Source organism: Cervus canadensis, chromosome 17 (genome assembly GCF_019320065.1).
Source record: "Cervus canadensis isolate Bull #8, Minnesota chromosome 17, ASM1932006v1, whole genome shotgun sequence".
NCBI lineage: Eukaryota > Metazoa > Chordata > Mammalia > Artiodactyla > Cervidae > Cervus > Cervus canadensis.
This window is the reverse complement of record NC_057402.1, coordinates 7,297,501-7,322,766: the sequence shown is the minus strand read 5'-3', so window position 1 is coordinate 7,322,766 and position 25,266 is coordinate 7,297,501. Positions and strand designations below refer to the sequence as shown.

The window sequence follows — 25,266 nt, the reverse complement described above, 5'->3', positions numbered from 1 at the left end:
GAGGGGCTGCGGCAGGGCCCGGGGCGGAGCGGGTTGGGGAGCTCGGTACCGTGGGGCCGGGCTCGGGGTCTAGACCGGGTGAGGGGAGGGCGGGGGGAGCCGGGAGTCTCGGGACCCGCTCGCGGGGCGGGGGCTGCGCGAGTCCCGAACCGGGCGCTCCCGCGGCTGGGCGCCCCGCTCCTCCGCGTGCCCCTGGGCGCCGCTCGCCCGTCTCTCTGAGCGGGAAACGGTGAATCCCGCGCACCCGGGGGAGGGGGTCGGGCTTTGTGTCCCAGCGCCCGGCGTGCTGAGGGGTCGCCGGGTTGCTCGTGGTAACGCAGACGGCACGAAGGGGTGCGGGGCAAGCCAGCCGGCGGTCTTGGACCTCGCCTCCGCCTCCCTCTGCCCTTACCGGCCCCTCGGGGCAGGGGCTCTGAGCCGCGAGGCGCCCGCGATTCGGGGAGCCCCGAGCGAGGCCCGCGGACGCAGGGCCGATATCGGCCAGCAGGCGGCGCAGGGCGGCCGGCAGAGCCCCGCCGACCCGCTTCCCTAGGCCCGGCCGCCCTGTCCCGAAGCGCCCACCAGGATCGCAGACGGGGACCCAGGCCCCCGAGCCTTCGCCTCATCTTGAAGTTTGCGTGCAACAGGGGGGCAGGAAGGCGGCTTCTTGGGAGCATTAGGTGCATGAAACTTGCGGAGCCCAGCTGTGTCCCTAGGAGGTGACCTTGAACACTCAGCCCAGGCTCTGCCTTCGCTTCCCCTGTGAAAATAGGGGGTGGGGGCGGGAAGAGAATTCCCCGCTGCTGGCCGGCCTTACCCCAGGAGACACCGGCCTTCGGGAGGCTGGGCCGCTGGGTTGTCCCGGAGGAGAGGGCTGACAGCTGGCCTGCTGAAGGCGGGGTGGGTCCCCGCTCCGCTCCCGGCGTGGCTGAGCCAGGAGAGCCTCCGAGGGACAGAAGCCCCTTCCCTGAGCCCAGAGACCCTGTGGGGCTGGGCCTGGGGCTGGACTCCTGGGAGGGCCCGCCTGTCCGCAGGGCCTGTGGGGAGTGGGATGGAGGAGGTGGGGGGACCCCGGCCTGCAGCAGCGCCCCCACCCCAGTCAGAGGTGGGCTGAGGCACCAGCCTGAGGGCACCGTGCTCATAGCAGGCCTCCAGCCCCAGACTCCTCCCCAGACCCTGGCCTTCCAGTGTCCTCCCCATGGAGGGAGGAGCTGGACACCCCTCTTCCAGCTGTGGCATTGCCCGCACCCTGCCAGCACTCGCTCCGGTCCCGGGGGCCTGCCCACCTGCCCCTCCCCCAGCCCACCTGCCCCTCCCCTGCCCCCCTGCCCCTCCCCCAGCCCGCCTGCCCCTCCCCAGCCCGCCTGCCCCTCCCCCAGCCCACCGTGTCCCAGCCATCAAGGGTGCAGCCTTTCCTGAGTCCTTCCATGCACTCACCCCGAGGCTTGGCTTCCGTGTCACCCTCAGAGAACCCTCTTCTGGGCCTGGGCAGCAAATGATTCACCCAGAGGGCCAGGGTGTCCACCCGCTGCACAGTCCAGAGAAAGGTTTAGCCCTTGCCTGGCTCCTAGGAGGCACCCTCCGAGCCCCTGGAGTGTCTGAGACAGCCTCTCCTGAGCGCACAGTCGGCTGTTGGCTGAGTGGTGGGCGGCAGCAGCCCCAAGGCGCCAGCCATCGGGCCTCTGTCCTTGGTTTCCTGTTTACCAGGGCACAGGGGCTGAACGCAGCGCCCCAGGTTGTAGGCAGGCCTCCAAGTGAGAAAGCAGGACTTGTAGGGAGAAGGGAGGGGCCTCGTGGATGGATAGAGAGCTGGGCGGATGGGTGCGTGGATGCAGGAAGGGAGGGATGGGGTGTGGACGGATGGATGGATGGAAGGGCATGGATAGATGGGTGGGTGGAGAGATGCATGTACATTGTAGAATACAGGTGAAGGGTATGTGAAGTTTCACTGTACAGTTCTTTTAACTGTGCTGTGTGTTTGAAAATATAATACAATGTTGGGGAAATGTTTGTAGATAAGCCCTGTAACACACATGTGCACACACTGCTAAAAGCTCATGGGCTGGGACTTCCCTGGTGGTCCAGGGGTTAAAAATCCACCTGCCAATAGAGGGGACACGGGTTAGATCCCTGACGCGAGAAGGTCCCACATGCTGTGGGGCAGAGAAGCCCGTGGGCCACAACCGCAGAGCCCACGTGCTGCAAGCACTGAAGCCCACGTGCCTGGGGTCCCTGCTCGCCACAACGGGAGGACAGCCTCCAACAGCAACGAAGACCTAGTGCAGTCGAAAACAGATAAGTGAATTAATTAACAAAAGTTCCTAAAACATCATGAGCTAAAGAAGAGATCATGAAAGAAGTTTTTAAATACCCAGAGCTGAGTGATAATAAAAACACTGTGTATCCAGACTTGTGGGGTGCCTGGGCAGCAACAGCGGTGCTTCCAGATAATGGGAAAGAAGGAAGCCCCGGGTTTGTCAGCCACATCCCCGTCTCACGGGGGAAGGGGAGTAGGAGGGCTGCAGAGGGGCCAGAGGGAACAGCTCATACTTGGTTGCACCAGTAGCCGATTAGCTGGAGCACTGGTCAAAATCAGACAGTACTCCCGAAGAGGGACTATGCTGAATGCAAGTTTTCCCTGAGTTTTGCAAATCAAGTGAAAATGTTGGGGGGAAAAAGAAGGCGTTGATGGGGGGACAGAATGACCCTGGAGAAAGCTTGAAAATAGAGATAAAACCAAGCTTGGGAAAGGATGAAGCGGGAAGCAAAGGCGAAGGAATAGGTCTGCAAAGAGAAAGTTAGTTTTTTGAAGAGAATCAACCAATGAAACAGACCAACCTGTGAGAAAAAGGAAAGAAGGACTTCCCTGGTGGCCAGTGGCAGAGTTCACGGTCCCGAGAGGGGCCTGAGTTCCATCCCTGGTCAGGGAACTAGGTCCTGCGTGTCCCAACAAGAGTTCTCACGCCACGTGAAGATCCAACGTGCCACAACTAACCTGGCATTGCCATGTAAACAAATCAGTATTTTTTAAAAAGGAAAGAAAAAACACAAAATTAACAATATAAATCGAGAAGAAGATGCAATGTCAGACTTAAAAGGAACTGAGAAACCACAAGCAGAAAATGGTTGCAAAACGTGTATCAGATAAAGGATTTGTTTTCAGAATAAGTAAAGAACTTCCAGAATTCAACAGTAAGGGAACAAACAACCTGATTTGAAAATGGGCCAAACATAAAGGTCCATATAGTTCAAGCTATGGTTTTTCCAGTAGTCATGTACGGATGTGAGAGTTGGACCATAAAGAAGACCAAAGAACTGATGCCTTTGAACTGTGGTGTTGGATAAGACTCTTGAGAGTCTCTTGGACTGCAAGGAGATCCAGCCAGTCCATCCTAAAGGAAATCAGTCCTGAATGTTCATTGGAAGGGCTGATGCTGAAGTTGAAGCTCCAATACTTCAGCCACCTGATGCGAAGAACTGACTCATTGGAAAAAGACCCTGATACTGAGAAAGATTGAAGGCAGGAGGAGAAGGGGACAACAGAGGATGAGATGGCTGGATGGTATCACCGACTCAATGGATATGAGTTTGTGCAAACTCCGGGAGATAGTGGAGGACAGGGAATCCTGGCGTGCTGCAGTCCGTGGGGTCGCAAAGAGTCAGACATGACTGAGCAACTGCAACAACAGAAGACCTGAACAGAGCATGGAGGAAGGTGTCCTGGTAACGGCAAATAAGCACATGAAAAGATGCTCCCTCCCCGTGTCATTAGGCAAATGCAAATTAAGCCACAGTGCAATACCACCTGTGAGAGAACAGCAGAAACTAGTAACATGAGTAAAAGAGCAACACCACATGGGAAACTGCGCAACAAGTTTGTGAACAAAATCGTGAATGAAAACTTCCGACGTGACACCGGTGAGAAGGCAGGGCGGTGTAGCCTGGTGGAAGAGCGGGGTCACAGCTCAGCAACTGGTGACCCAGGGCTTCCAACTCCCAATATCCACTCAAGAGAAGTGAAAGCTCACGTCCTTGCAAATGCCTGTGCATGAACCTTTACAACAGCTTTATTTACGGTCGCCCCAAACCGGAAACAAAATAGGTGTCATCCGGCTGGCGCGGCGCTGGCCCCTGCGGTCCGTCCACGAGGTGCCTCCCGGTGGGCATGAGCCCCCAGCGCCTTGTCTGCAGGAAAGACTCCGGACCCCAAGGGCTGTACAGGTCCGTTCACGTGACGTTCTGGAAGAGGCAAAATAAGAGAGGGCGATGACAGATGAGTGGTTGCTAGGGGTTGGGGCGGGGGAAGGATTACCTCTCAGGGGCCGCAGAGGGGAGCGTGGGGGTGATGGAGCTGTTCCCAGCACGACTCTGGTGGGTACACAGTCAGGTGCATTTGTCAAAACCTACAGAACTGGGGCTTCCCTGGTGGTCCAGTGGTTAAGAATTCACCTGCCAATGCGGGAGACCTGGGTTCGGTCCCTGGTCCGGGAAGATCCCACCTGCCGTGGGCCAGCTAAGCCCATGAGCCACAACTATTGAGCCTGCACGCCCTAGGGCCCATGCTCCACCACGGGAGAGGCCACCGCAGTGAGAAGCCCCCGCACCACAACTAGAGAGAGCCAGCACAGCAACAGAACCCAGCACAGCCGCCAATAAATACACTCACTTACAAGGAGACCTGCAGGGCTGAGCGCTGCAGAGGGGGCTTTACTGCATGTGTAAGAAGGCTTTTTAAAGTGCAAAAACACCCACTTCAAAAGGCAGATAATAAGAAGGCACTGCAGACTACTGTATATTATTTCTGAAAACATAAATGAAATGAACAAATCATTAGAAAACTGGAATGGGCTAGAGGAAATGAAAAACTTGAATGAAGCGACACTCAGAAGTCTTCCCACCACAGACACCTGGAGCTGGAAGCACAGACACAGACGGTGACCCAGAGCCAGGGTCAGCTCTCTGACCAGGTTGGCAGGCGACTCTTGGCTCCAAGGGGCAGGGAGGAACCGGGGGGCGAGAGCGCGGGACGCAGGCAGGAGCGGCAGCCCGCGGCCACAGCGGGGGACTGAAGCCTGTCCACTGTCTCCCTGACATCGGTCGGGGTTTGGGGCTCAACCTGGGACCCCAGACCCCACTGTGGCACCTGAAGGTGAGATCCAACACATGGACACGTGTCCGTAGCACTCGCGCTTCTAGAAGGGCCTTGTCCCCTGTCCCCACAGGGCGGCCTTGGGGCTGCCCAGCCCAGGGCTGGGTCCCTGCGAGGGGGTGACATGGAGCCGCCAACAGTAATGGGAAGTTCACAGTGGAGCTGGGGCCTGTTTGCAGGATGAAGTTAGGATACAAGTTTCCTGGGCTTCCCAGGTGGCTCAGTGGTAAAGAATCTGCCTGCAGTGCAGAAGACGTGGGTTCAATCCCTGGGCTGGGAAGATCCCCTGGAGAAGGGAACGGCTACTCACTTCAGTGTTCTGGCCTGGAAGATTCCATGGACAGAGGAGCCTGGTGGGCTGCAGCCCCTGGGGTTGCGGAGAGTCGGACACGACTGAGCGAATAAACACCACCAGGTTTTCTGTGCAGGGTCACACCGATGCAAACAGGACCAAGGGGAACGGAAGAAGCAAAATGACCTCCGTTGGCAGATGGTGTGATCTGATATGTAGGAAATCCTGAGGATTACAGCTGAGGGGCAGGATACAAAGCCAACAAGGAAATCAGCTGTGTTTCTACTCACTAACAGCAGAGAAGCTGGGAAGGAAATTAGGAAGTAAGTTCCATTCTGTTCCTTGTTTTTCCTACACTGTGAGTCCGAAGCATTTGCACTCCTGCCAATTCCCAAGGCATGTGTTGTGGGTGGTTGGGGGCAGAAATCAGTTCCATTTTCAGAGGCATGAAAAATAATAAAATACTTAGGAATTGCCTGACCCAGGGAGGAGAGAAGGCTGCAGCGTGGAAGCCGCAGAGTGCTGCAGGAAGAAGTGAAAAAGACGGGGAAGGCCCACAGCCCGCTCAGGGGCCAGAGGGTGCCCTGTTGTCACAGAGCGGGTCTGCAGTCACTGCAGCCCCTGCCCAAGCCCCAGTGACGTGACTGGTTTTGTTTTCTTCTGTCTGCAGAAATAGAAATGCGTGCTCAGACGCTCAGTCCTGTCCGACTCTCTGCGACCCCCTGGACTGTAGCCCACCAGGCTCCTCTGTCCATGGGATCCTTCAGGCAAGAACACTGGAGTGGGTGCTATTTCCTTTTCCAGGAGATCTTCCCGACCCAGGGATCGAGCCGTGTCTCTTGTGTCTCCTGCATTGGCAGGTGGATTCTTTTACCACCATGGCACCTGGGAAGCCCCCAGAAATAGAAATATCCACCCTAAACGTCACATGAGGCCTCAAGGACGCAGTCCTGGGAATTCACCCTCGGGGCAGAGATGGTGCTTCCCCGAAGCCTGGCTGGCAGAGACTGAGGGAGGGGGCGGGGGGGTGCAGGAGGACAGGGCTGAACGGGGAGGGGGCCAGACGGCAGCGGAGCCGGGCAGAGGCAGGGGCAGCGTGCCCGCTCATTCCGGCCTCTCTGCTCAGGGGCGGGCGCTCTGCCCACACCCCGCAGGTGCTCACACCCCTCCTGGGCCCCACCAGCACCGCGTCTCAACCCGGGAGAGTGGGGCCCAGCCGCCTCCCGGTCCGGGCGGGGTGGGCTCCCCGTCCAGGTCGGGGGGGCTTCCCGCCCGGGCAGGTAACAGGCCCACGGCGTGAGCCTGCAGCGAGGGGCAGGAAGCGGGGGCCGCTCCGCCCTGTCCCGGCGTTTCTGAGGTGGGGGCAGCCCCCTGTCCTGGCGTTTCTGAGGTGGGGGCAGCCCAGGCGCTGGGGGTGCAGGCAGTGGCTTCACACGCACACCCCCTGCCCGCCCTGAGCAGAGCCCCGACTGTGGGTTGGCTGCACCCCCGCCTGGTCACCGGGGACCCCAGCTGCAGGCCGGGTCCCTCCCCAGCCTGGCACTGGCCCCCCCCCCCCGCCCCATCCATGCCCTCCCGACCACAGCTGGCCACTTGCCAGGACTGTGGGCGCCTCAGGAGGGCCGTGGTCCCTGCCCTGCAGCACCCGCCTGGCCCCGTACACATAGCCGCTGACAGTAAACACTCGTTAACCTGGCGGCGAGACCATGAGTTCCGGCCACCCCGGTCCCCCCAGCCCGGCAGCCTCATGGGCTGTTACCCGAGTGCTGTAAACTGCGGTCGGCTGGAGCCCCGGCCCCCTGCAGAGGAAACCGGATTGCTTCCGGCGCGAGCAGCGGCTCACGCCAGCCGGGGTGTTTTTCCACGTGGGGCCACTGTCTCTGCTGCGTCCGTGGGGGAGGGGGAGCCCGAGTCCAGCGCCCTGACTGCTCAGCCCCGGCCGCTTGCCTCCCAGGTCACTTCCGCTTTCCACTTAGTAGAGAGGGTGAGAGGTGGGGGGGCGGGCAGTGGCTCGGACCCTGCGGGGCAGCGCAGGGCTCACGGCGAGTTCCTGCCCGCCCACCCTCCCAGAGCCTCTGAGGGCCTCCCCGGAGCCTGGGGCAGCGGTGGGTCAGGGGGGCCCCTCTGCGCAGGGCTTCCGGGCAGCCCCTGCTGATATTTGGGGCTGGAAGCTTCTCTATGCTGAAGGGCACTGTCCTTCCTGGGCGTTAGGGATGCTTGGCACCATTCCTAGCCTCCAGCAGCACCCTTGGCCCAGGTAGGAAACCCAACACCGTCTCCAGGGAGGCTGTGTCCCTGGGGACAAAACATCAGGGTTGGGGACCCTGGGCTGCAAGGAAGTGAGGCCCATGGGGGGGCCTCGGGGCAGGGCTCTGGGGGAAGGCTCCTGCTCTCACTGGAGACCTGCTGTCTGCGGCTGACCTTTGACAGCAAGTGAGCCTGGAAATAGTGGCCAGGAAAGGAGGCGGACCCCTGGCCACCGCGACCCTGGCCTGAAGAGGTGCTCCAGGCCGCCTCTTGGCTTCTGTCTAGCTCTCCCTGCCCCAGGGGAGGTCACCGGCCGCACACACCTGTGCTTCGGCTGGGCAGAGGCCATCCCACTGTGCCCCCCGAGGAGGCCCTGACCTCTGAGACCCTCCCTGGGTCCTGGGACCCTGAGGCAAAGCGGGCGGTTCCCAAGGGCCGCTGAGGGTGCAGCAGGGCCCGTGGGCCTGTCCTGGGGGGAGCTGGGCTGCAGCCGGGCCTGGGCCGTGCTCGGGGAGGGGGTGGCCCTGAGGGAGAGTGGGGTCCCTGACAGTGGACGGGGTCTGTTGTGGCCCTGCTTGGACCTGATGCGCAGTAGGCACGTGATTAAACAGCTGCTGACGAAGCGGGCGGCCTCCTCCTGCCCGTCCCGCAGGGAGGCTGACTGACCAGATGCCGCCCCAAGTCCTTGGGGAGCAGCCCTGACAGGGTGACCACTCACCAGCTGGGCTGGCTCGGGGTTCCCAGCTGGCCATCCTGAGTACTGTCCACCAGCGCTCTGCCTGCTGAGGCTCCCTCCCTGGGGAGGCCGGGGACCACGCTCGGGGTGCGTGGACACGCCGTGGCCCGGGCGGGAGTGGCAAGAGCCACGTCCGAGAGGTGCCCGTGCCCCTCACGTGCCCGTGCCCCTCGCGTGCCCGTCTCCACCTGCAGAAGCTCCCCATGCGCCTTCAGTGTGAGCTCTTGTTCATCTTAGCACCTGTGTTCTCCTGTTCTGGCCTCACGTGTTAACTCGGGCCAGGCATCCCTGGCTGAACAGAAAGCCTCACTGTTGATATTGCCAGATTCTTCCCTTTTTTTCTTTGCCTCATGTAGTGCTTTTGGACACGTTTTTAATGCCCTTCTCTGGCCAGGCTGCCAAGACACCCTCCTGCACACCGTTCTATTAACTTCACGGCCTTGCAGACTTTCCCACTGGGGTTCCATTTAGAGCCACACAGCCTGGGGCAGTGGCCTGCGGTCCCCACCTGTCCTCCCCCGGAGCCGGGGAACAGCTACCCGCTTTCTTCTGAAGCCTTGCTGTTCTCTGACCCGGTAGCCGCGTCTTCCCCAACAGCTGGTTTTTTTTTTTCCCTGTGTAAAGGAGAAAGTCTCTTGCTACTTTCCAAACCTCTGGTCCTCCAAGTTTCAGTTTCCCCTTTCACCCTCCCAAGAATAATTGTTACTGTCCAGAGGCTGGATGTGAGTTCAGTCTTTTTAAGAAAAACAAAAATTCTTTCTTCCTTTGGCAGTGCCAGGTCTGAATTCTGCACTCAAGTCGGGATTTCTGTTCTTCGCTGAGGCATGCAGGATCTTTAGTTGCAGCATGTGGGATCAGTTCCCCAACCAGGGATCAAACCCTGGCCCCCGCATTGGGAGCACAGAGTCTTAGCCACTGGACCCCCAGGGGAGTCTCGAGCATAGTCTTTAGAGAATGGTTTGCACTCGTGGGGCATGTGCACAAGGGATGGGTGGACTCAGGGACCAAAGAGAATGGGGTGCAAACCCGCGGCCCCCAGGGCTTGTGGACTAGAGGGACAGACAGACAGAGGGGGCGGGCTTGTCACAGAGCAGCATTCGGTGGGCCGGTGACCCTGTCCCGTGTCCGGAACCCTCTGATGCCCCCAACAGACCCTGGTGATCCTGGTTCCCAAAATACCGCCAGACAAAGCATGCTTGATGCTTTCTTCTGACGAGTGGATGGGTCGTTCTGGAAATTCTGGAGAGAACAGTAATGTCGTTTGCCATCTTTAGCTTCCCTGGGAGGAGCAATATTCTGTTGGTGGAGACAGGGTCTAGCAAGGCCTGTTAAGCTGGTGGGCCCAAACCACTGGAGCCAGGCAACACGTGGGCCAGAGCCACGGGGACTGAAGGTTTGGGCTCTCCACGTGGGCCCTGCTTCACAGGCTCTGGGCAGTGGGTCTCCTGGGGCTTCTGGGGGGAGGAAGCCTCCTTAGGAGGAGCTGCCCCAGGGGCCCCGCTCCCCTCCATCTCCCCTCCTCGTCTGTCCCCCAAGCCCTCTCTCCCAGCTTCTGCTCTCCAAGCTCCTCCCTCCTCCTCCTCCCAGATCAACCCCACTCTGGACCCTCTTCTCATCTGGGGGCAGTTTCGTCCCTGGGCCTGGCCAGCACGCATCCTGCCCACCTGTCCGGGACCTGCCTTCACCAAGTGGTAGAGAAGCTGGTGACCACGTGTGCCTGGGGCAGCACCTCCCCCCATACCCTGACATTCTGGTTTAGGAACAGCACCCAGGGTCAGCGGGCGCCGTGAAATCAAAGACCACATTTCCCAGCCATCCCCCCAGCCAGGCACAGCCACAGCAGTGCATTCCTGAGGAGATGGGACCAGAAGCACTGTTTGGGGATTCTGGCGCATCTCCTCAAAGAGCAGGGGCCCCTCTCGCCTCTACTTCCTCCCTTCCTGACACCTGGAATGCAGATGTGGGGGCTGGAGCTCAAGTAGCCAGTTTTGACCAAGAGACAAGGCACCTGGTTTCCCAAGGCTGTGGGAGCAGCTGGGCCAGCCGAGGGGGAGAGAGAGAGAACTCCACATGCTCAGCACGGCTGTCTGGGGTTTCTGAGGTGATGGGCAGCCTGTTCTGGGCTGATCTAGAGCACCCTTTAACTCTGCTGAAACCACGACCCATGGTTCACATTCAGAACGCACCCCAGTCAGAGGAAGATGGGCCGGTAATGAGTTTCAGAATCACCAAGCTCTTGGGATGACAACTTCTGTAAAGCCCCTTTTCGTTCACAGCTTCTTCTCTCCCGAGGAAGCTCTCCCCAAAACCACCCTGAAAGCCCCTTCTCTGGAGGGCGCTGGGGAACTCCTGGGCCCTTGTGAAAGCACCAAGTCCCGAGGAAACCCTGGAGGCCCCGCTTCCCCTCCCCAGCCCCCGATTCAGTGACAGCATCACTGAGGCTCAAGAGTGGGCGGGGGCAGAACCCTGCTCCACTGGAGGGGGGCAGGGGCCAGGGAGGCCTGGCAGACTTTCTGGAAGAAGGAAAAACGGTCATCTCCCCAGTGGATCAGGGGTGGCACATTCAGACGGACACACACAAGGAAGCAGGGCCTGCTCCTGGCAGGAGGGGTTTGGAGATGGAGGGGCAAAGCGTAGCGTAATAGCAAAGCTGAAGAGACGGAGCACGGGCCCACCCCCACAGAGGCGGGGCAGAGGGTTCAGAGGGCCTGGGACAACTTGAGGGTCCTCAAGGGCAACAGCTGAAGTCGACGGAGGAAACACACCGTGATATGAAAACTCCGAGTCCTGCACACTCGTGTTCACAACAGTGTTACCCAAGGCGGCCCGAAGCGGGAAGCAACCCGCGTGTCCACGGATGGGCGATGGATAAGCAGACGTGGTCCAGCCACACAATGGCACAGGACTCAGCCACGCGGGGAGTGAGTCACATCTGACACCTGCTCCAGCGTGGGCCGGCCTTGAGGACCTCATGCGGAGTGAAACAGGCCTGTCACAAAAGGATGCTCCTGGGAGAGTCCACTCGTCGGGGTCCCTGGAGCAGTCAGACCCACAGAGACAGAGGTAGGATGGTAGGGGAGGGCGGGGAAGCCGGGGCTTAGTGGGGGCAGAGTTTCTGTTTGGGGAGAGGAGCGTCCCGGAGACAGATGATGTGGGTGACGGTCACACAGCAACCCGAGGGTGCTGGTCACCGCGCTGTTCTCTCGAAAGTGGTTATAACGGTAGATCTTGTTATCTACAACGGCCGCAGTAAAAATCTCTGAGTCCTTAGTGATACTCAGGGAGAGGCAGTGAGAAAGAGTCTGACATCTTAGCTACAGCAGGAGGTGACTTACTGCCCTTTGGCTGGGGGAGCAGGGAGGGCACATCTCCCTAACCCCCTGCCGCCAGGCCTGCTGGTGCCATCACAGATGGAGGCACCACGTGATGGGAAAGTCGCCACTCGGCAGACCCAGTGCGGAGGCCGCCCTGGGGTTGGGAGTGGGGGGTTCAGCTCTGGGAGGGACGAGCCGCCAGGCGTGCCTTCATGACAGGGGTCCCAGTGCCAGAAACGCTAACTGAAACTGCCGGAGCTTCAGGCCCACTTCCCAGACACGGGAAACCCGCAGTGGGGGAACGTTAGATGACGCGGGGAACACCCAGTCAAGCACATCTAGAATGTGTGACATTTCAGGGACAGCCGGCCAGGTAACCTCAGAAGGTGAATGTCGGGGAGCGCTGCTTCTGAGTGGGGCGCCCGACATCACCAGGCACGCCTGCCGGCTGCGCTGTACCCGCCGTGAGCCACCGGGCACCACCGAGTGGCTGTCGGGCCCAAGGAGAGCGGGCAGGGGCGTGCGGAGGCTCTGGAGGGGAACGCGGCGCTGAGTCAGGGACCCGATTCTGCTCACAGACATGAGGCTCGTCTGGAAGTCTTGGCGCTGGTGTGGGTGGTGGTCACTCGGGCCGCCAGGACTCCCCTCCTTTGCCTGTGAAACTTTCAGAGGTGGTGAGGGGAGCGGAGACCTGTGGCCCGGAGGAGCACGCTGTCCAGCAGGTGTCCGGACGGTGCCCCAAGGGGGCCGCCACCACCTGCCCCCCCATGTCTTCTCAGGTTTGAATCTGTGACTATACGACCCGCTTCAGACAGTGACTAAAACGTTCCCCTGTGATGAGGAGATGACGTGATGCTGCAGATGGGATCAGGGGTGGCTGCCTGGTGGAAGGGGGGGCCCTGGGAGCTAGCAGCCTCTACTTGAGCGGCCCCCGGGCATGTTGAGAAAATGGGAGCAGCGTCCCCCTTTATCCTGCCTGCAAGACACTCAGCCTTCAGGAAACGCACCAGGCCCCTAGCTCCCCGAAACCCCATTGCCCACACCTGCCTCGCTGGCCAGGAGTTGCGCCGGGAAGCAGGTGGGGTGGGTGCTGCTGCTGCCCGGCTCGCGGCCCCCAGCTCCTCAGGGCCGGCTCCCTTCCCAGGCCCCCCAGAACCCAGGGGAGGGCTCAGCTGCCCTCCTTGACCCCATGGCCACCGCCCGGGGGAACTAGCCCGCGGCCCTGAAGCGGGCTCCGCTCCTGCTGAGGCCCTAGGTCCTCAGACGCTGAGGAGGCCCCCACAGACCGCCGAGCCTCGGCTCCACTGCAGACCGCTCGTCTGGGCCTGCACCCCTGGGTGGTGGGTGGTGCCCTTGGCAGTGGCCTGTGGTTGACACTGTCGCCCCTGGGAAGGTGTTGGGGGGCTGAGGTGACTCCCATGCCCAGATTCCCAGGCGCCCCACACCCGGCTCCCCAGCCCCGGGTGCACTGACCAGGGGCCTTGGTTCCACCTGCCGCCTTGCTGCTGGGCACAGGTGGCCCACAGAGGTTAAGGGGCCCAGCCCTGAGCTGGGCTGGAGAGCTGGGACCGCAGCGGGGGGTCCCCAGTGCCTCACCTCAGAGCCCAGAACCAGCCCAGGGTGACCAAGTGAGGTGGCAGGTCCTCCGCAACCCGCCGTCTTCCGAGGACACTGGCGTGTGCGTTAGGCTGGAGTCCTGCAAGCCCTGCCTTCCCAAGTGGACCCTGGGTTCCTGGGGGATCCCATGGATCCCTCAAGAGAAACTCGCCCGTAGATGCCCCCCGGCCTGGCTGGGGTCGGCTCCAGGGGGTCCAGGGGCTCAGGGACAGAGCTCAAGCCCAGCACGGGGCACGCTGGCCTTTCCTGCAGGGTCCTCCCCAGGAGGGGCTGGGGAGGGGGCTTCGGTGAGACGGCCGGGCACTGGGGCTAGGCACTGTCCTGGGCCCATGGGGCGGTGCCAGGAGGCAGCCCGGCTCCCAGCGCCCCACGAGCATCCCGGGGGGCAAGGCCTCCTGGTGACAGCCCTGCTCTGTGCCCAGCGGCCCAGGAGGGACCCTCAGGCCTGAGCCCAGGAGCTCCTGGGGGTCCCCACCCTGGGCGTCCAGCCTTGCTGTCGGGATTCAGTAGGTCCCTGCAGCTCGCACCAGCTGGCCCCACGTCGGGCCCAGCCGCCTGGGAAGTCCTGAGTGGAAGCAGCTCTGGCTGTTGCCAGAAGCATGAGCAGAAGCAGCCTGGATCCGTTTTCAGGAAGGTGCCGAGGCCATCCTCTCAGCACCAGTGGGAAGATGCCTAGCCGGTCGGCCCACCCCCAGTTTCGCTCTGTTTGTGGTTTGGGGAGCTCTAGAGACACTCCTGCTACTTCCTGAAAGCTGTCAGTCGCGCCTGCCGAGACAGCCTGGGTGAGTCCTGGGCTCCCGCGCGAGCGTCGGGGTCAGGGGCTGAAAGCAGAAGGGGCTCCTTGGCGTGAAGGTGCGGGCTCGGTCAAGGGTCTTCGCAGCGTCCTTCTCCGAGAGAGACCCCGGGCACCAGGGCGCCTGGGTAGGGGGAGCCTGGGAGTTCCAGGGCCGGCAGCGGGAAGCAGGTGCAGGGGCCTGGCTCCGTCATGGGGAAGCTCCCTGCGTGGGGCCTGGGCCCTCAGGGCCCGCACAGGACATGTGCTTGCCGCTGGCTCTGGGGACACTGGCGGGGTGAGAATAAAGCCGGTGGGGCTGGGGGCATGTGGGTGTGAGGAGGGACCCCAAGACAGGGGCCCTGCTGGCCGGGCGGCAGGCTGAAGGATGGGGCGTCCAGTGCCGGGCACAGTGCAGGGTCCTGGTGCGTCTGCCAGGAACGGAGGGCCGGGGCTCTGACCGCTGAGGACCAGGTGCTTCCCACCATCCCTGCCTGGGCGACGACAGGGTGATGTTTTAGGGGACTCTCCAGGCAGCGTTGGGGGACACAGATGCCTCCGGGCACCATGGAACAAGGCGGGGCTGTCCAGCCTCACTAGCCGCCAGGGAGATGCAGGTGCGTTTTCGGAGCACGCTATGCAAGCCTTCCTAAAGGGGAGTGGTGACGATGGATGCCCGGGGCTGGAGAGCCTGGGCCGCGTGAGAGCAGTGAGCTTGCTGAGCTCGGGGCCCAGGTTGGAAGGTCCCGCCCCGAAGTGTGAACTGCCGGCAGACAGAAATGAAGTCAGCGCGCTGGTGTGAGGAGGTGGGGGTAGGAGGTGGAAATGACCTGAAAGTTCCAGCTGAGGCAAATCGGGCAAAGGTGCTGCAGGGCAGCCACGGGACAGGCCGTCAGCCGCCGCGACCGGGTCCCACGGCGTGAGATGGGAACTGGGAGGCAAGGCCCAGGGGCCGGCTGGTCCTCAGCGCCGTGGCGGTGCCTGTTGAGAGAGCTTGAGTCAAACCCTTCAACGTTGTTCTAAATGAAGGGAGGGACGCGTAGCACCCACGGGCCGTGGCGTGTCCGGGGACAGCTCTGTGGGCCAGGCCACTCCTGGTCATGTCTCTCCCTCCCGGGGGGTCTGGGGGCCCTTCTGGGACGTGCTGCCTCCAGCGTGGTGCCCGTGGCTGGCAGGGATGGGGCTGGCGTCCACGGCTGCTGGAAGCCAAGAGCAGGAGCCTCAGGCTGACCCAGACCACCCACCCCACGGCCTGTGGCTGCTGTGGCCCCCACCCCGCCCAAGAGCGCAGACACGGGACCGCAAGCTCACCAGGCCCAGGCCAGCGTTGCGGAAAGGGGGGCTTGTCTTCCTGAGGCCTCCTGCAGGGCCTGTCACTCCACCTCCCCTGCAGCCGGGACCACCCCTGTGGGTCTCCCAAGGTGGACGGGACGCTGGTGAGGGCAGGGAAGAGCAGGCAGCTGGGCCTGGGCGGGGGGATGTGTCCCTCTAAGCACCCGACTCTGGGAGAACAAGGGGGGACCTCAGCCCCCGATCCCTGCCCGCAAGAGCCCCAGCCGTGGGTGGGGACGGGCCAGGGCCCTCTGGGTGGGCAGGGTGCGGATGCTGGGGGGGGACAGCCCACCGCCCCCCGGGCGGGCTGGGTGGTGTCCTGGCTGACATGCTGAGGTGGGGCGGACCCACGGCCCCTCCCGGGTCGCTCAGCTCACAGGGTGGGGCAGACGCAGAGGACGGAGGACACGAGAGGAAGCAGGAGGAGGCCAGGCCACGGGGTCCAGAGACCCCCGGAGAAGCCGGCGCGGAGACCTGAAGCCAAGAGGGCATCGGGGGGGGGAAGGGCCCGGACGAGCCCAGGGACGGGCCAAGTTGTGCAGGGCAGATGGCCCGGAGGTGGGTGCAGAGGAGGAACCCACCGGGCCTGGGCAGGGCCGGACTGTGCCGTGGGGGTAGCGCCGTCCCAGCCCCTGGCCGCCCTGGCCCGGGCCTTGTGCCGCGTTCCAGACACCCGCCCCGCTCCTCCCAACGCGGCCCCCGACCTCCCGCCAGTCCAGGCAGACACGGCCACCACCCCAGACCCAGAGTCAGAGCTCTGTCTACACAGGAGGGCGGGGTGGGGGCGCCAGGCAGGGCCCAGGATGCCCCCCGCACCCCCCCGCCGGCCCGGCCAGCCTGCGCTCTCTGCACAGACCTCTGCCCGCAGGCCTCGCCCCTGCTGGGGGATGCACACTGACAGTTGGGCCACTTCCTCTGGCTTTTGCAGAAGTGACTTCTAGAGACAGCGGTCCCCCTCTGCTCCCAGCTGCTCAGGCAGGAGCTGGCGGGGCAGCCCCGGGGGAGGGATCCCCCACCCAGGTTTCCCAAATCTCAGTCCTGACAGAGGGATTGGCCCCTCGCCCAGGGCGAGGCTGGGGGTCTCCTGGCCTCACGTGGTTCGCGGGCGTCCCGACGGCTCCCAGGTGGGTTGGCACCCGCCCCCAACAACTGCAGCTCACATGGGCAACCCTCACAGTGGAGACCCGCCTTCCCGGAGCCCCCTTTGTTGGGCTCAGCCCCCTTCATTGGCTGAGGGCAGTGGTGAGTGAGGGGATGGACGGGAAGACCCAGGGACCCCCAGACCCACACCCACCACTTGGTCAGGACATCAGTTTCAGAATGTTAACGGCGTATCTCGACTCTTTCTTGCAACTCCCCTTTGTCTGTAGTTTCAAGGTCTTGCTTATAAACTCTTTCTAAACTGATGAACTTTCTGCAGTTTCAGGTAAACACCTTGGTTTCCTGTTATTTCTGGCTAGCTTGTCTGCTGGCATCACAGACAACCCCACCCAGCGCAGGGCGGGGAGGGGGGTGCCTTCAGCTGCCAGCTCCCCCGGGGGTGGGGGCTGGGTTCCAGGCCGGCAGGGAAGACCCTCCCTCGGACCCTCTCTGGCTGCTAGGATAGGGCCTGTGCTAGGGGCGTCTCTGGTTCAGGAAGGAAGCAGCAGTGGGGGCCGGGATGCCGTCCCGTCGGCCAGTGACCCGGAACCTGCCCGTCCCTGCCCTGGGCCGGGGTCCCAGTCCCTTTCACGGGGGCGCGGTCCATGCACTTTGAATCTCAGGTAGCTGTTTCATCAGGAAAGCTCCTGGAAAGGACTTCACCTGGTCGAAAGTTAAGCACATGGAAGACTTTTGAGGTGCGTTTCCAGATTGCGCTAGAAAGCCTCTGTGCCCATTTATGCCCCCGTCCCCAGCATGGAGAAGCTCACTTTTGCACTTGCTTGCCAACACTAAGAGTTGAAGTTCTTTATCTGCGCCAACATCATGGGCAAGAAAAAGATTGGTGTTTGGTTGTTTTACATTCACCTTTTTTTGACTGTATCAGTGGAGTTGAGTGTTCTTCCAGTTGAGACGTTTTCACTTCTGTGAATGATCAGCTTTGACACTTATTTTTGTTGGTTTGTGGGAGTTCTTTCTATATTTAGACTTTGCTGTCATATCCCACAGGATAAACACAAGACTGTGTGTTTTGTTGCTCAGTCGTGTCCGACTCGTCGCAACCCCATGGACTTTGCCCCCCAGGCTCCTCTGTCCACGGGATTCTGTAGGCAAGAATACTGGAGTGGGGTGCCATTTCCTTCTCCAGGGGGTCCTCCCCACCCAGGGATTGAACCCGGGTCTCTTGCATTGCAGGCAGATGCTTTACCATCTGAGTCACGAGGGAAGGCCAAAATACAAGACTTGGCCTGGTAACAAGTGCTCAGTAACGATTTGTCAAACGGCTTCATTTGTGATTTAATCTGATTTCCCTAAAGCAATTTCCGCCCACTCTTGCTCCAGGTCACTTTAAACTCTGGGAGCGAACGTCTCAACAGCACCATCTCCGCTGTGTGACGGGCACAGCCGCCCGGCCCTGAGCCCGGAGCCTGCGAACATGCCAGGTGAGAGCCCCACTCAGGCCTCCTTTGACTTGGAACCTTTAGGAGGGAGCCCGTGGGAATTTTTCTACAATTGTACTTGGTCTCATAACAGCGATAATTGCTTCAAACGTTAGCATGCAAAAGCAGACTTCTTAAAATAAAAACGAACCCGGAGACAGCAAAGCCAGAGGCTCCCCATCAGGACACAGGACAGCGCCCGCTTCTTCCTTCTCTGAATGTGCTAGAAAACAGCCAGGGGCGGGACTGTGGGGAAGCCGGGCTCCTCCAGGCCTGGGCCCCCCAGAGCCTGCCCCTGTGTCCCCTGGGGCTCGTCTGCCCCCAGCCCAGAAGGCTCCTTTCCCAGGAGGTCAGGTCCTCCGAGTGCCCGCGAGGCAGGGGGCGCTTTCACCTGTGTGCCCAGGTCTGGTCGCCAGATGGCTGGGGGCGGGGACGGGGCGCGGGCAGGTGAAGATGGGCCCCCACGTGCTGCCCATGTGGCCCCAGCAGGTGGAGTGTGACTGAACTACGCCGAGTCCAGAGGGCACCCTCAAGGGCGGGCGGTTGGTGGGGGAGCCGGGAGCAGGAACGGGCCCATGGGCCCCACCTGAGCCTCCACCTGGGCTTCGGGACCCCTCACGCCCTGCCCCCCAAAGGGGTGGCAAGACAGGGTCGGCACTGGGACGGACCCAGGGCCGTGCTGCGGTCCAGGTGGTGGGCTGCCAGCTTGTGGAGGACTTGTCCAACCAGAGGGGACCATCGGTCCAGGCCGGGCCAGCTTGGGCCAAGACAGGTGTCAGCTACCTCCCACCCAAGAAGTGCCCTCCCGCTGGCTGCTCCCCACGCACCCCCGGCCCCTGTGCTGGCCCGGCTCTCATGCGGGGAAGTGACACCTGGGTCTGGGGACTTGCCCGCACCCTCTGTCTGCACATGGAATGAAACCCACGTCCCAGGGGGTTAGGGCGAGGGGTGGGGCCCCAGAGAAGGGACCACCTCACACCCATCCGGATGGCCACTGTCAAAACCGAGAGACTAAGCGCGGCTGAGGATGCAGAGACGGAAAATGGAGTGGCTGCCGTGGAAACTGTCTGGAGGGTCCTCAGAAAGCTACCAGGGGGCTCATCACATGAGCCGGCAGCCCCACTTCTGAGGATGCGCACAAAGGAAGTGAACGCAGGTGTGGAGAAGTCATCTCCACAGGATAGGGGAGCCGCCCGCGTCCCTGGCCGGAGGAGTGGAGACGCGCCTGTGGTCCAGCCACACATCGGACTCTGAGCTGCCCTGAGAGGGAAGGGCGCTCTGGCCCGTGGCCCTGAGGATGTGGTGTGCAGGCACGGAAGGACACGCTCTCTCTGCGGTCTTCCTTGCTGCTTGTCTCTGACTGCTGGGTCTTCACTGCTGCGCGTGGGCTCCCCAGTTGCTGAGCACAGGCCCCAGGGTGGGGCTCAGTAGTCGTGGCCCCCGGGCCTCGCTGCTCAGCCGCACGTGCGATCTTCCCAGACCCAGGACTGAGCCCGTGTCCCCTGCACTGGCTGGCGGATTCTCAACCACTGGACCACCGGGGACGTCCAGGGTCACATTCTTTACCATGCACTCCCAGGAGGGGCTGGGGGTTAAATGAGGACAGAGTTTCAGTTTTGCAAGATGAGAAAGTTCCGGCGATGGACGTGGTGAAGGCCGTACAACAGTGTGACTGCGCGTCATGTCGCAGAGATGGACACGTGGCGTGTGTAAGAGCATCACTTCTATCCTATGTATGTTTTACCAGAATTTTAAAACCCGGGGGAAACACGTGAGGGCACAGTCGGACTTTGGGGTCACACTGTGGGGCCGTCGCCCCCGCCGGCCCGGGACCAGCCGTCCGACGTGTCTCGATGGGCCTTCAGCCGAGGACCAGCACTGCCCTCTGCCCACCTTCACCATGCGCCCCTGCTCCGCCGCTCAGTCGTGTCTGACTCTCTGCGACCCCATGGACTGCAGCCCACCAGGCTCCTCTGTCCATGGGGTTCTCTGGAATACTGGAGTGAGCTGCCACTTCCTCCTCCAACCCAGGGACTGAACCTGTGTCTCCTGCATTGCAGGCGGGTTCTTTACCGCTGAGCCACTGGGGGAGCGTCGCTCTCCTCCTGCCTTCAGAGCCAGCCACGGATTTCTGCATAAGGTCGCCCTGTGGTGGGGGGAGCCTGAGACCCCACGGTTGTGCCAGCTCTGGGACGCACTGAAGTTTCCTTGGCCGTGGGAAAGGCCTGTGGAAAGGCCCAGGGGTCTTCACCCTCGACTCTAAGTAAGCAAAGAGTCTTCATGCCTCAGGGGTCACCAGGCTACAGAAGCGAGAGCCACATTCTGTACCATCACCAGGGCCGCCCCCACCCCATGCGGCCCACTGTCCAGTCCCTGGGCTGGATACTGGGGCCACCCTTGCCAGAGGCCACTGCGCCCAGAGAGGCCCGCCTGCACCTGGGCACTGCTTGCGGCTCCCGCTGACCTCAAGGGGCTGCTCTGTCCGCTGTCTGCTCTTGGAGAAGCAGGCCTCTGCACGGACAGTGCCTCCAGAGGCCGGGCTCAGGTTCTTCCCACTCCCAACAGGGAGCCCAAAGCCCGGGGGCGTCTGCTCCCTGTGCCTGCCTGCCAGCCTCGGCACGGTCCCAGCGCGCGCCTGGCAGAGCCCAGGGGACGCCTCCAAGGGACGGCGTGAAAGTGCGGCTGAACCGACGGGGTGGCGGAGAGCGGGGGGTAGGGGGGGCGGGTGTGGGCGCTGGGGTTCCTGGCATCTCTGGGTCCCTGCGTGTGCTTTGGGCTGGGGCGTCACGTGACAATGGGCAGTGGCGACTGCCCCGTGTGCCTGCGTCAATGGAGGACGCGGCCAGGCCCAAGCTGTCGGGGCAGGTTTTACATTCAGTGACTGATTCTGCCCGTCTGTTTCTCGAGGGGACGTGGACGCGCCCGTGGAGGGTGGGTGTGGGTTTTGAATCAGGACACCTGCCTGGGGACTCCGGAGGTCAGCACCTCCCCCTGGGAGGACGGCGCCCCCCAACTCAGGAAATGCCCCCGGGTGACGCCCCACTAGATGTAAGCTCACAACTGCCACGAGAGAGGAGAGAAAGCCGGCCTGTGAGAGGGTCTGCAGGCCCTGCGTTGTGGGAGCAGGTCCTCCCTGCAAGACTCTGCGTGCTCGGAGGGTCGCTCCAGGTGGTCTGATTCACGCGGTCCCCAGCCACGCCCGCCCTCACGCTTGTCTCTGCCCCGCAGGAAACGCCACGCTGGAGACCGGCCCTGCGCTGGGGGCCCTGTCGACGGGCGTGTCTTCCCACACGTGCAACGTGCCCTTCAACGATAGCAGGGTGTTCCTGGTGACCGTGTACAGTAGTGTGTGCGTGCTGGGCCTGCCGGCCAACTGCCTGACGGCGTGGCTCACGCTGCTGCAGGCACGCCAGGGCCACGTGCTGGCCGTCTACCTCTTCTGCCTGGCGCTCTGCGAGCTGCTGTACGTCAGCACCCTGCCGCTCTGGGTCGTCTACATCCAGCACGGGCACCGCTGGCCGCTCAGCCCCTTGGCCTGCAAGGTGACCGCCTACATCTTCTTCTGCAACCTCTACATCAGCATCCTCTTCCTCTGCTGCATCTCCTGCGATCGCTTCCTGGCGGTGGTGTACGCGCTGGAGACGCGGGGCCGGCGCCACCAGAAGACTGCCATCCTCATCTCCGCGACAGTCTTCCTTCTCGTTGGGCTCGTCCACTCCCCGGTGTTCAAGATGGAGCACGATGAAACCTGCTTCGAGACGCTGCCGATGGACCACAAGGTGGCCGGGTACTACTACGCGCGCTTCATGGTGGGCTTTGCCGTCCCGCTGTCCATCATCGCCGTCACCAACCAGCGCATCTTCAGGACCATCCAGCTGAGCACCAGCCTGAGCGCTGCCCAGAAGGCCAAGGTGAGGCTCCTGGCCATCGCGGTCGTGGTCATCTTCCTGGTCTGCTTCGCCCCCTACCACCTGGTGCTCCTGATCAAAGCCATCGCCTTTTCCTACCACAGAGGGGCCGAAGAACCTGTGTGCGACTTTGAAATTCGCCTGTACACGGCCTCCGTGGTGTTCCTGAGCCTGGCCACCGTGAACAGCGTGGCTGACCCCATCATCTACGTGCTGGCCGCGGAAGTGACCCGCCAGGAAGTGTGCAGAATCCACAAGGGGTGGAAAAAGTGGTCCACGAAGACGGACGACACCAAGCTTGCATGCTCAAAGGACTCGGAGGAGGCACAGTCGCCTATGTCCCCCACCAACAGCTACGCCTTCCCCGGGCCCGTCCACCCACCAGGGCCGTCACCGGGCACCCCAGAGGGGCTGGCCGAGGGGTCCTGCTGAGCCCAGCGCAGGGGGCCAGGGCTGGCCGCCGGTGCTGCTTGTAGACCGCTAGCCAATGTCCATGGTGCTGGCTGGGGAGCCCCCTCCAAATGGCTCACCCCCGATTTCTCGTCCCCGAGTCTCTGCCGCTGGGGGTCCCGGCTGAGCAGAAGCCCCACGGAAGGCGGCAGCACATTCAGGGTAAGGGCAGTCTGCTGGCCGCGGGGAAGAGCGCGTGGCGGGCGGGAGTGCTTGCTCTGGCTGGCGTTCTCCGCTATTAGCGCACAGCAGGGCAGCTGGCGCAGGCCGTGCGCCCGCCTGGTGCTGCTGGCGGCTGCACAGGCCGTGTGCGGAAGCTGCCTGTCGGCCGCCGCGTGACGACTTTATTTCCTGAGCTTTTCTGCAAGCGTCGCTTGGATGCGAGTACGTGGCCGGGCATTTCTGCTTCTGCCCCGGGTCGTCTGTGCAAACCGTGCCCTCGGCCGGGGCAGCTCAGCGCCATGGCTCTGAGGGGGAGCCGCGAGGTGGGGTGCAGTCCAAGTGGCCTCCGGAGGAAGCCCCGTGTGTGCGTGGCAGGCACGCCTGTGGGCTGGGAGGGCCGGGGTCACCCCAGGCAGGGGGACACGCCCAAGGGCTCCGAGGACCCGGCACGTCGTCAGCACGGAGGCTTCCTGGCTCCCGTTGTGGCGGAGCTGCCGAGGGCCAGGCCAGGCGCAGCGCTGCCTCCGAGTCCCATCTGTAGCAGGGCCCGTGACCCTGGCCTCAGCGGGTCAGCGGCGGGGCCGACCGCACGCAGCCCCAAGGCGGCGTCAGGGTCAACTTCCGCTCCCGCTTCTCTAAGGCCGCGTCGATGGATGAGCTTTACTGTGAAAGACCCTGAGAAGACATGTGATTTCACGTCTGGAAATAAAAACGCAAGAGTACACATCGGTGCCAACTTCCTCACGTGCAGAAATGTCATTTTACTTCTCAGGCTCAGGGGGAGCCGGGCTGGGGGAGGGGAGCGTGCCCGGCTCTCCAGGTGATGGGCGGGTTCTAGAGTAGTGTTCTAGAGTGTTCACAGGGCGTTCCCTGGAGGCTGACACGGGAGTTCCTGGGGCTGCTTCAACTAGTCATCGCAGGATCTCAGCCTTCGGGCTGGAGGTCTGGATCAAGGCGTTGGGGGGCCCTGCGGGCCTGGGCTCCAGGCCTCGGCCTCGGCCTCTGGAGCTCACGCATCCTTGGCTTCTGGGTGTAGCCGCATCACCCCAGGCTGTCCCCCTGTCTCTCTTCTCTGTCTTTGGACCCGGGACTCCCCTGGATAACCCAGGGTGAGCTCATTGCTACACCCTTAGACAGAGCCTATTTCCCAGCAAGGTCCTGCCCGCAGATTCCAGGGCGCAGGACGAGACATACCCTTCTGGGGTCAACAAGCCCGCCCCCCACAGATGGCAACAGGGAGCAAGAGGCATGCTGCTCGGCTCCGGGGGAGGCTCAGTTCAGTCCAGTCGCTCAGTTGCGTCTGACTCTTTGCGACCCCACGGACTGTGGCACGCCAGGCCTCCCTGTCCCAGGGGACGAGTGGCCCCCAGACTCAGCGCTCACCTCTCACCTGCTCCGCACCTGCCACCATCTGCGTGGTGGTGCCTGTTACCGTGAGAGCACCCCACGGCTGTACGCTGGCTGCCCAGTTGCTGCAAAACTCTGCTTTAAAAAAATGAATGATGGTAGCTTATCTTTTTCATTAATACCTTTTCTTGGCAGCCTCGTGCCACTTCCTTGGCAGTTTTGGGGAAAGTTCCTGGTGTTTGAAATCCCAGGTCCTCCCAGGCAAACCGCCTCCCAGGACTGTCTGCACCCTAGCCTCTTGGTGTCACTTCCCCTGGGGTTTCACCACGGGGCTTCCCTGGTGGTTCAGACGGTAAAGAATCCGCCTACGATACAGGAGACCTGGGGTCCAATCCCTGGGTTGGGAAGATACCTGGAGCAGAAAATGGCAACTCACTCCAGTGTTCCTGCCTGGAAAATTCCAAGGACAGAGGAGCCTGGAGGGTTACAGTCCATAGGGTGACAGAGAGTCAGACAGGACTGAGCGACTAACACTCATTTTTCGACATTTTATGCCTCAGTTTCAGTCACAGACATAAAGCTCGTGCTCCCAGCGAGGGGGCGCCCCTCTGAACAGCAGGACCTTGTGAGCAGGGTCTCCAGCTCCCCGTAGGTGTCCTGGGGCGGCCGAAACAAACGACCACAAACTGGGGTGACACGTCTTACAACAACAGGAACTGACCCTCTCACAGCTCCCAGGCCCCAAGTCCAAATCAAGGTGTTAGAAGCCTCCAAGAGAGGGTCCTTCCTGCTCCACCAGCCTCCCTGGGCTTGCGGTTACATCACCCCAATCTCTGCGGCTTCTGTCTTTGTGGACCCTCTTTTGTGTCCCTCTGGGGTGCCCCTTCTGTCTCAAGGCCACGTGCCGGGCCCCAGAGTCCGTCTAGAGCCCTGGTGCTGCCCTCCTGTGTCCGCAGTCTCCCTGGCCCAGTTTGGCCCTGTACCAGGGCACGGCTTTCTGTTCTTTCTCCCTGCGGAGCCAGAGCCCACCTCGTTGGCACCAGGGTGATCAGGCTGCCCAGGAGCGGAGGCATCAGACGGAGGCGGGGTGTATACTGGGCCCCGCCAGGTCAGCAGGCTCCATCCTTGGCCCGAGGGGGCTTCATCCGCCCTCAGCCTGGAGTGCGGGGGTGGGTGCACAAGCCTCAGGGGTGGGCCTGGCCTGTCCACTCCATCCCTCCTCCGCCCCTCTGTCCTCTCACAAGACTGGCTCAGAGCACCACCTGGTTTGCACGCGTGTGTGTGTGTGTGTGTGTGTGTGGGCACGCGTGCAGGTCACGTGACCCTGGACTCACACCCCCACCCAGCTCCCAGCAAACGGGCTTCCCAGTGAATTCACAACC

General features: G+C 62.2%; 1 protein-coding gene and 1 long non-coding RNA gene across 10 annotated transcripts; one reads left to right on the top strand and one right to left on the bottom strand.

The window, feature by feature from the left end:
• Positions 1-4,024: 4,024 nt before the first annotated feature.
• Positions 4,025-7,370, bottom strand: LOC122419654. 4 transcript variants are annotated; one of them, XR_006262951.1, is made up of 5 exons: positions 7,180-7,367; positions 5,439-5,452; positions 4,887-5,122; positions 4,650-4,780; positions 4,025-4,218 (listed from the first exon to the last, which is right to left on the bottom strand). It is a non-coding gene; the product is annotated as an uncharacterized LOC122419654 (long non-coding RNA). The 4 variants fall into 4 exon arrangements; XR_006262950.1 differs by lacking the exon at positions 5,439-5,452 and having other exon boundaries at positions 4,878-5,122; positions 7,180-7,370; XR_006262948.1 differs by lacking the exon at positions 5,439-5,452 and having other exon boundaries at positions 7,180-7,365.
• A 223-nt stretch (positions 7,371-7,593) lies between these two features.
• GPR132 (G protein-coupled receptor 132) lies at positions 7,594-23,259 on the top strand. 6 transcript variants are annotated; one of them, XM_043434403.1, is made up of 4 exons: positions 7,753-11,466; positions 17,218-17,276; positions 17,920-18,020; positions 21,246-23,259. In XM_043434403.1, the coding sequence occupies exons 3-4, from the start codon at positions 18,014-18,016 to the stop codon at positions 22,355-22,357; spliced, it is 1,119 nt and encodes a 372-aa protein (XP_043290338.1). In that variant the 5' UTR covers positions 7,753-11,466; positions 17,218-17,276; positions 17,920-18,013; the 3' UTR covers positions 22,358-23,259. The 6 variants fall into 6 exon arrangements, with proteins under 6 accessions (XP_043290339.1, XP_043290338.1, XP_043290336.1 ...); XM_043434404.1 differs by lacking the exons at positions 7,753-11,466; positions 17,218-17,276 and adding an exon at positions 7,594-7,677; XM_043434401.1 differs by lacking the exon at positions 17,218-17,276.
• The last annotated feature ends 2,007 nt before the right edge of the window (positions 23,260-25,266 follow it).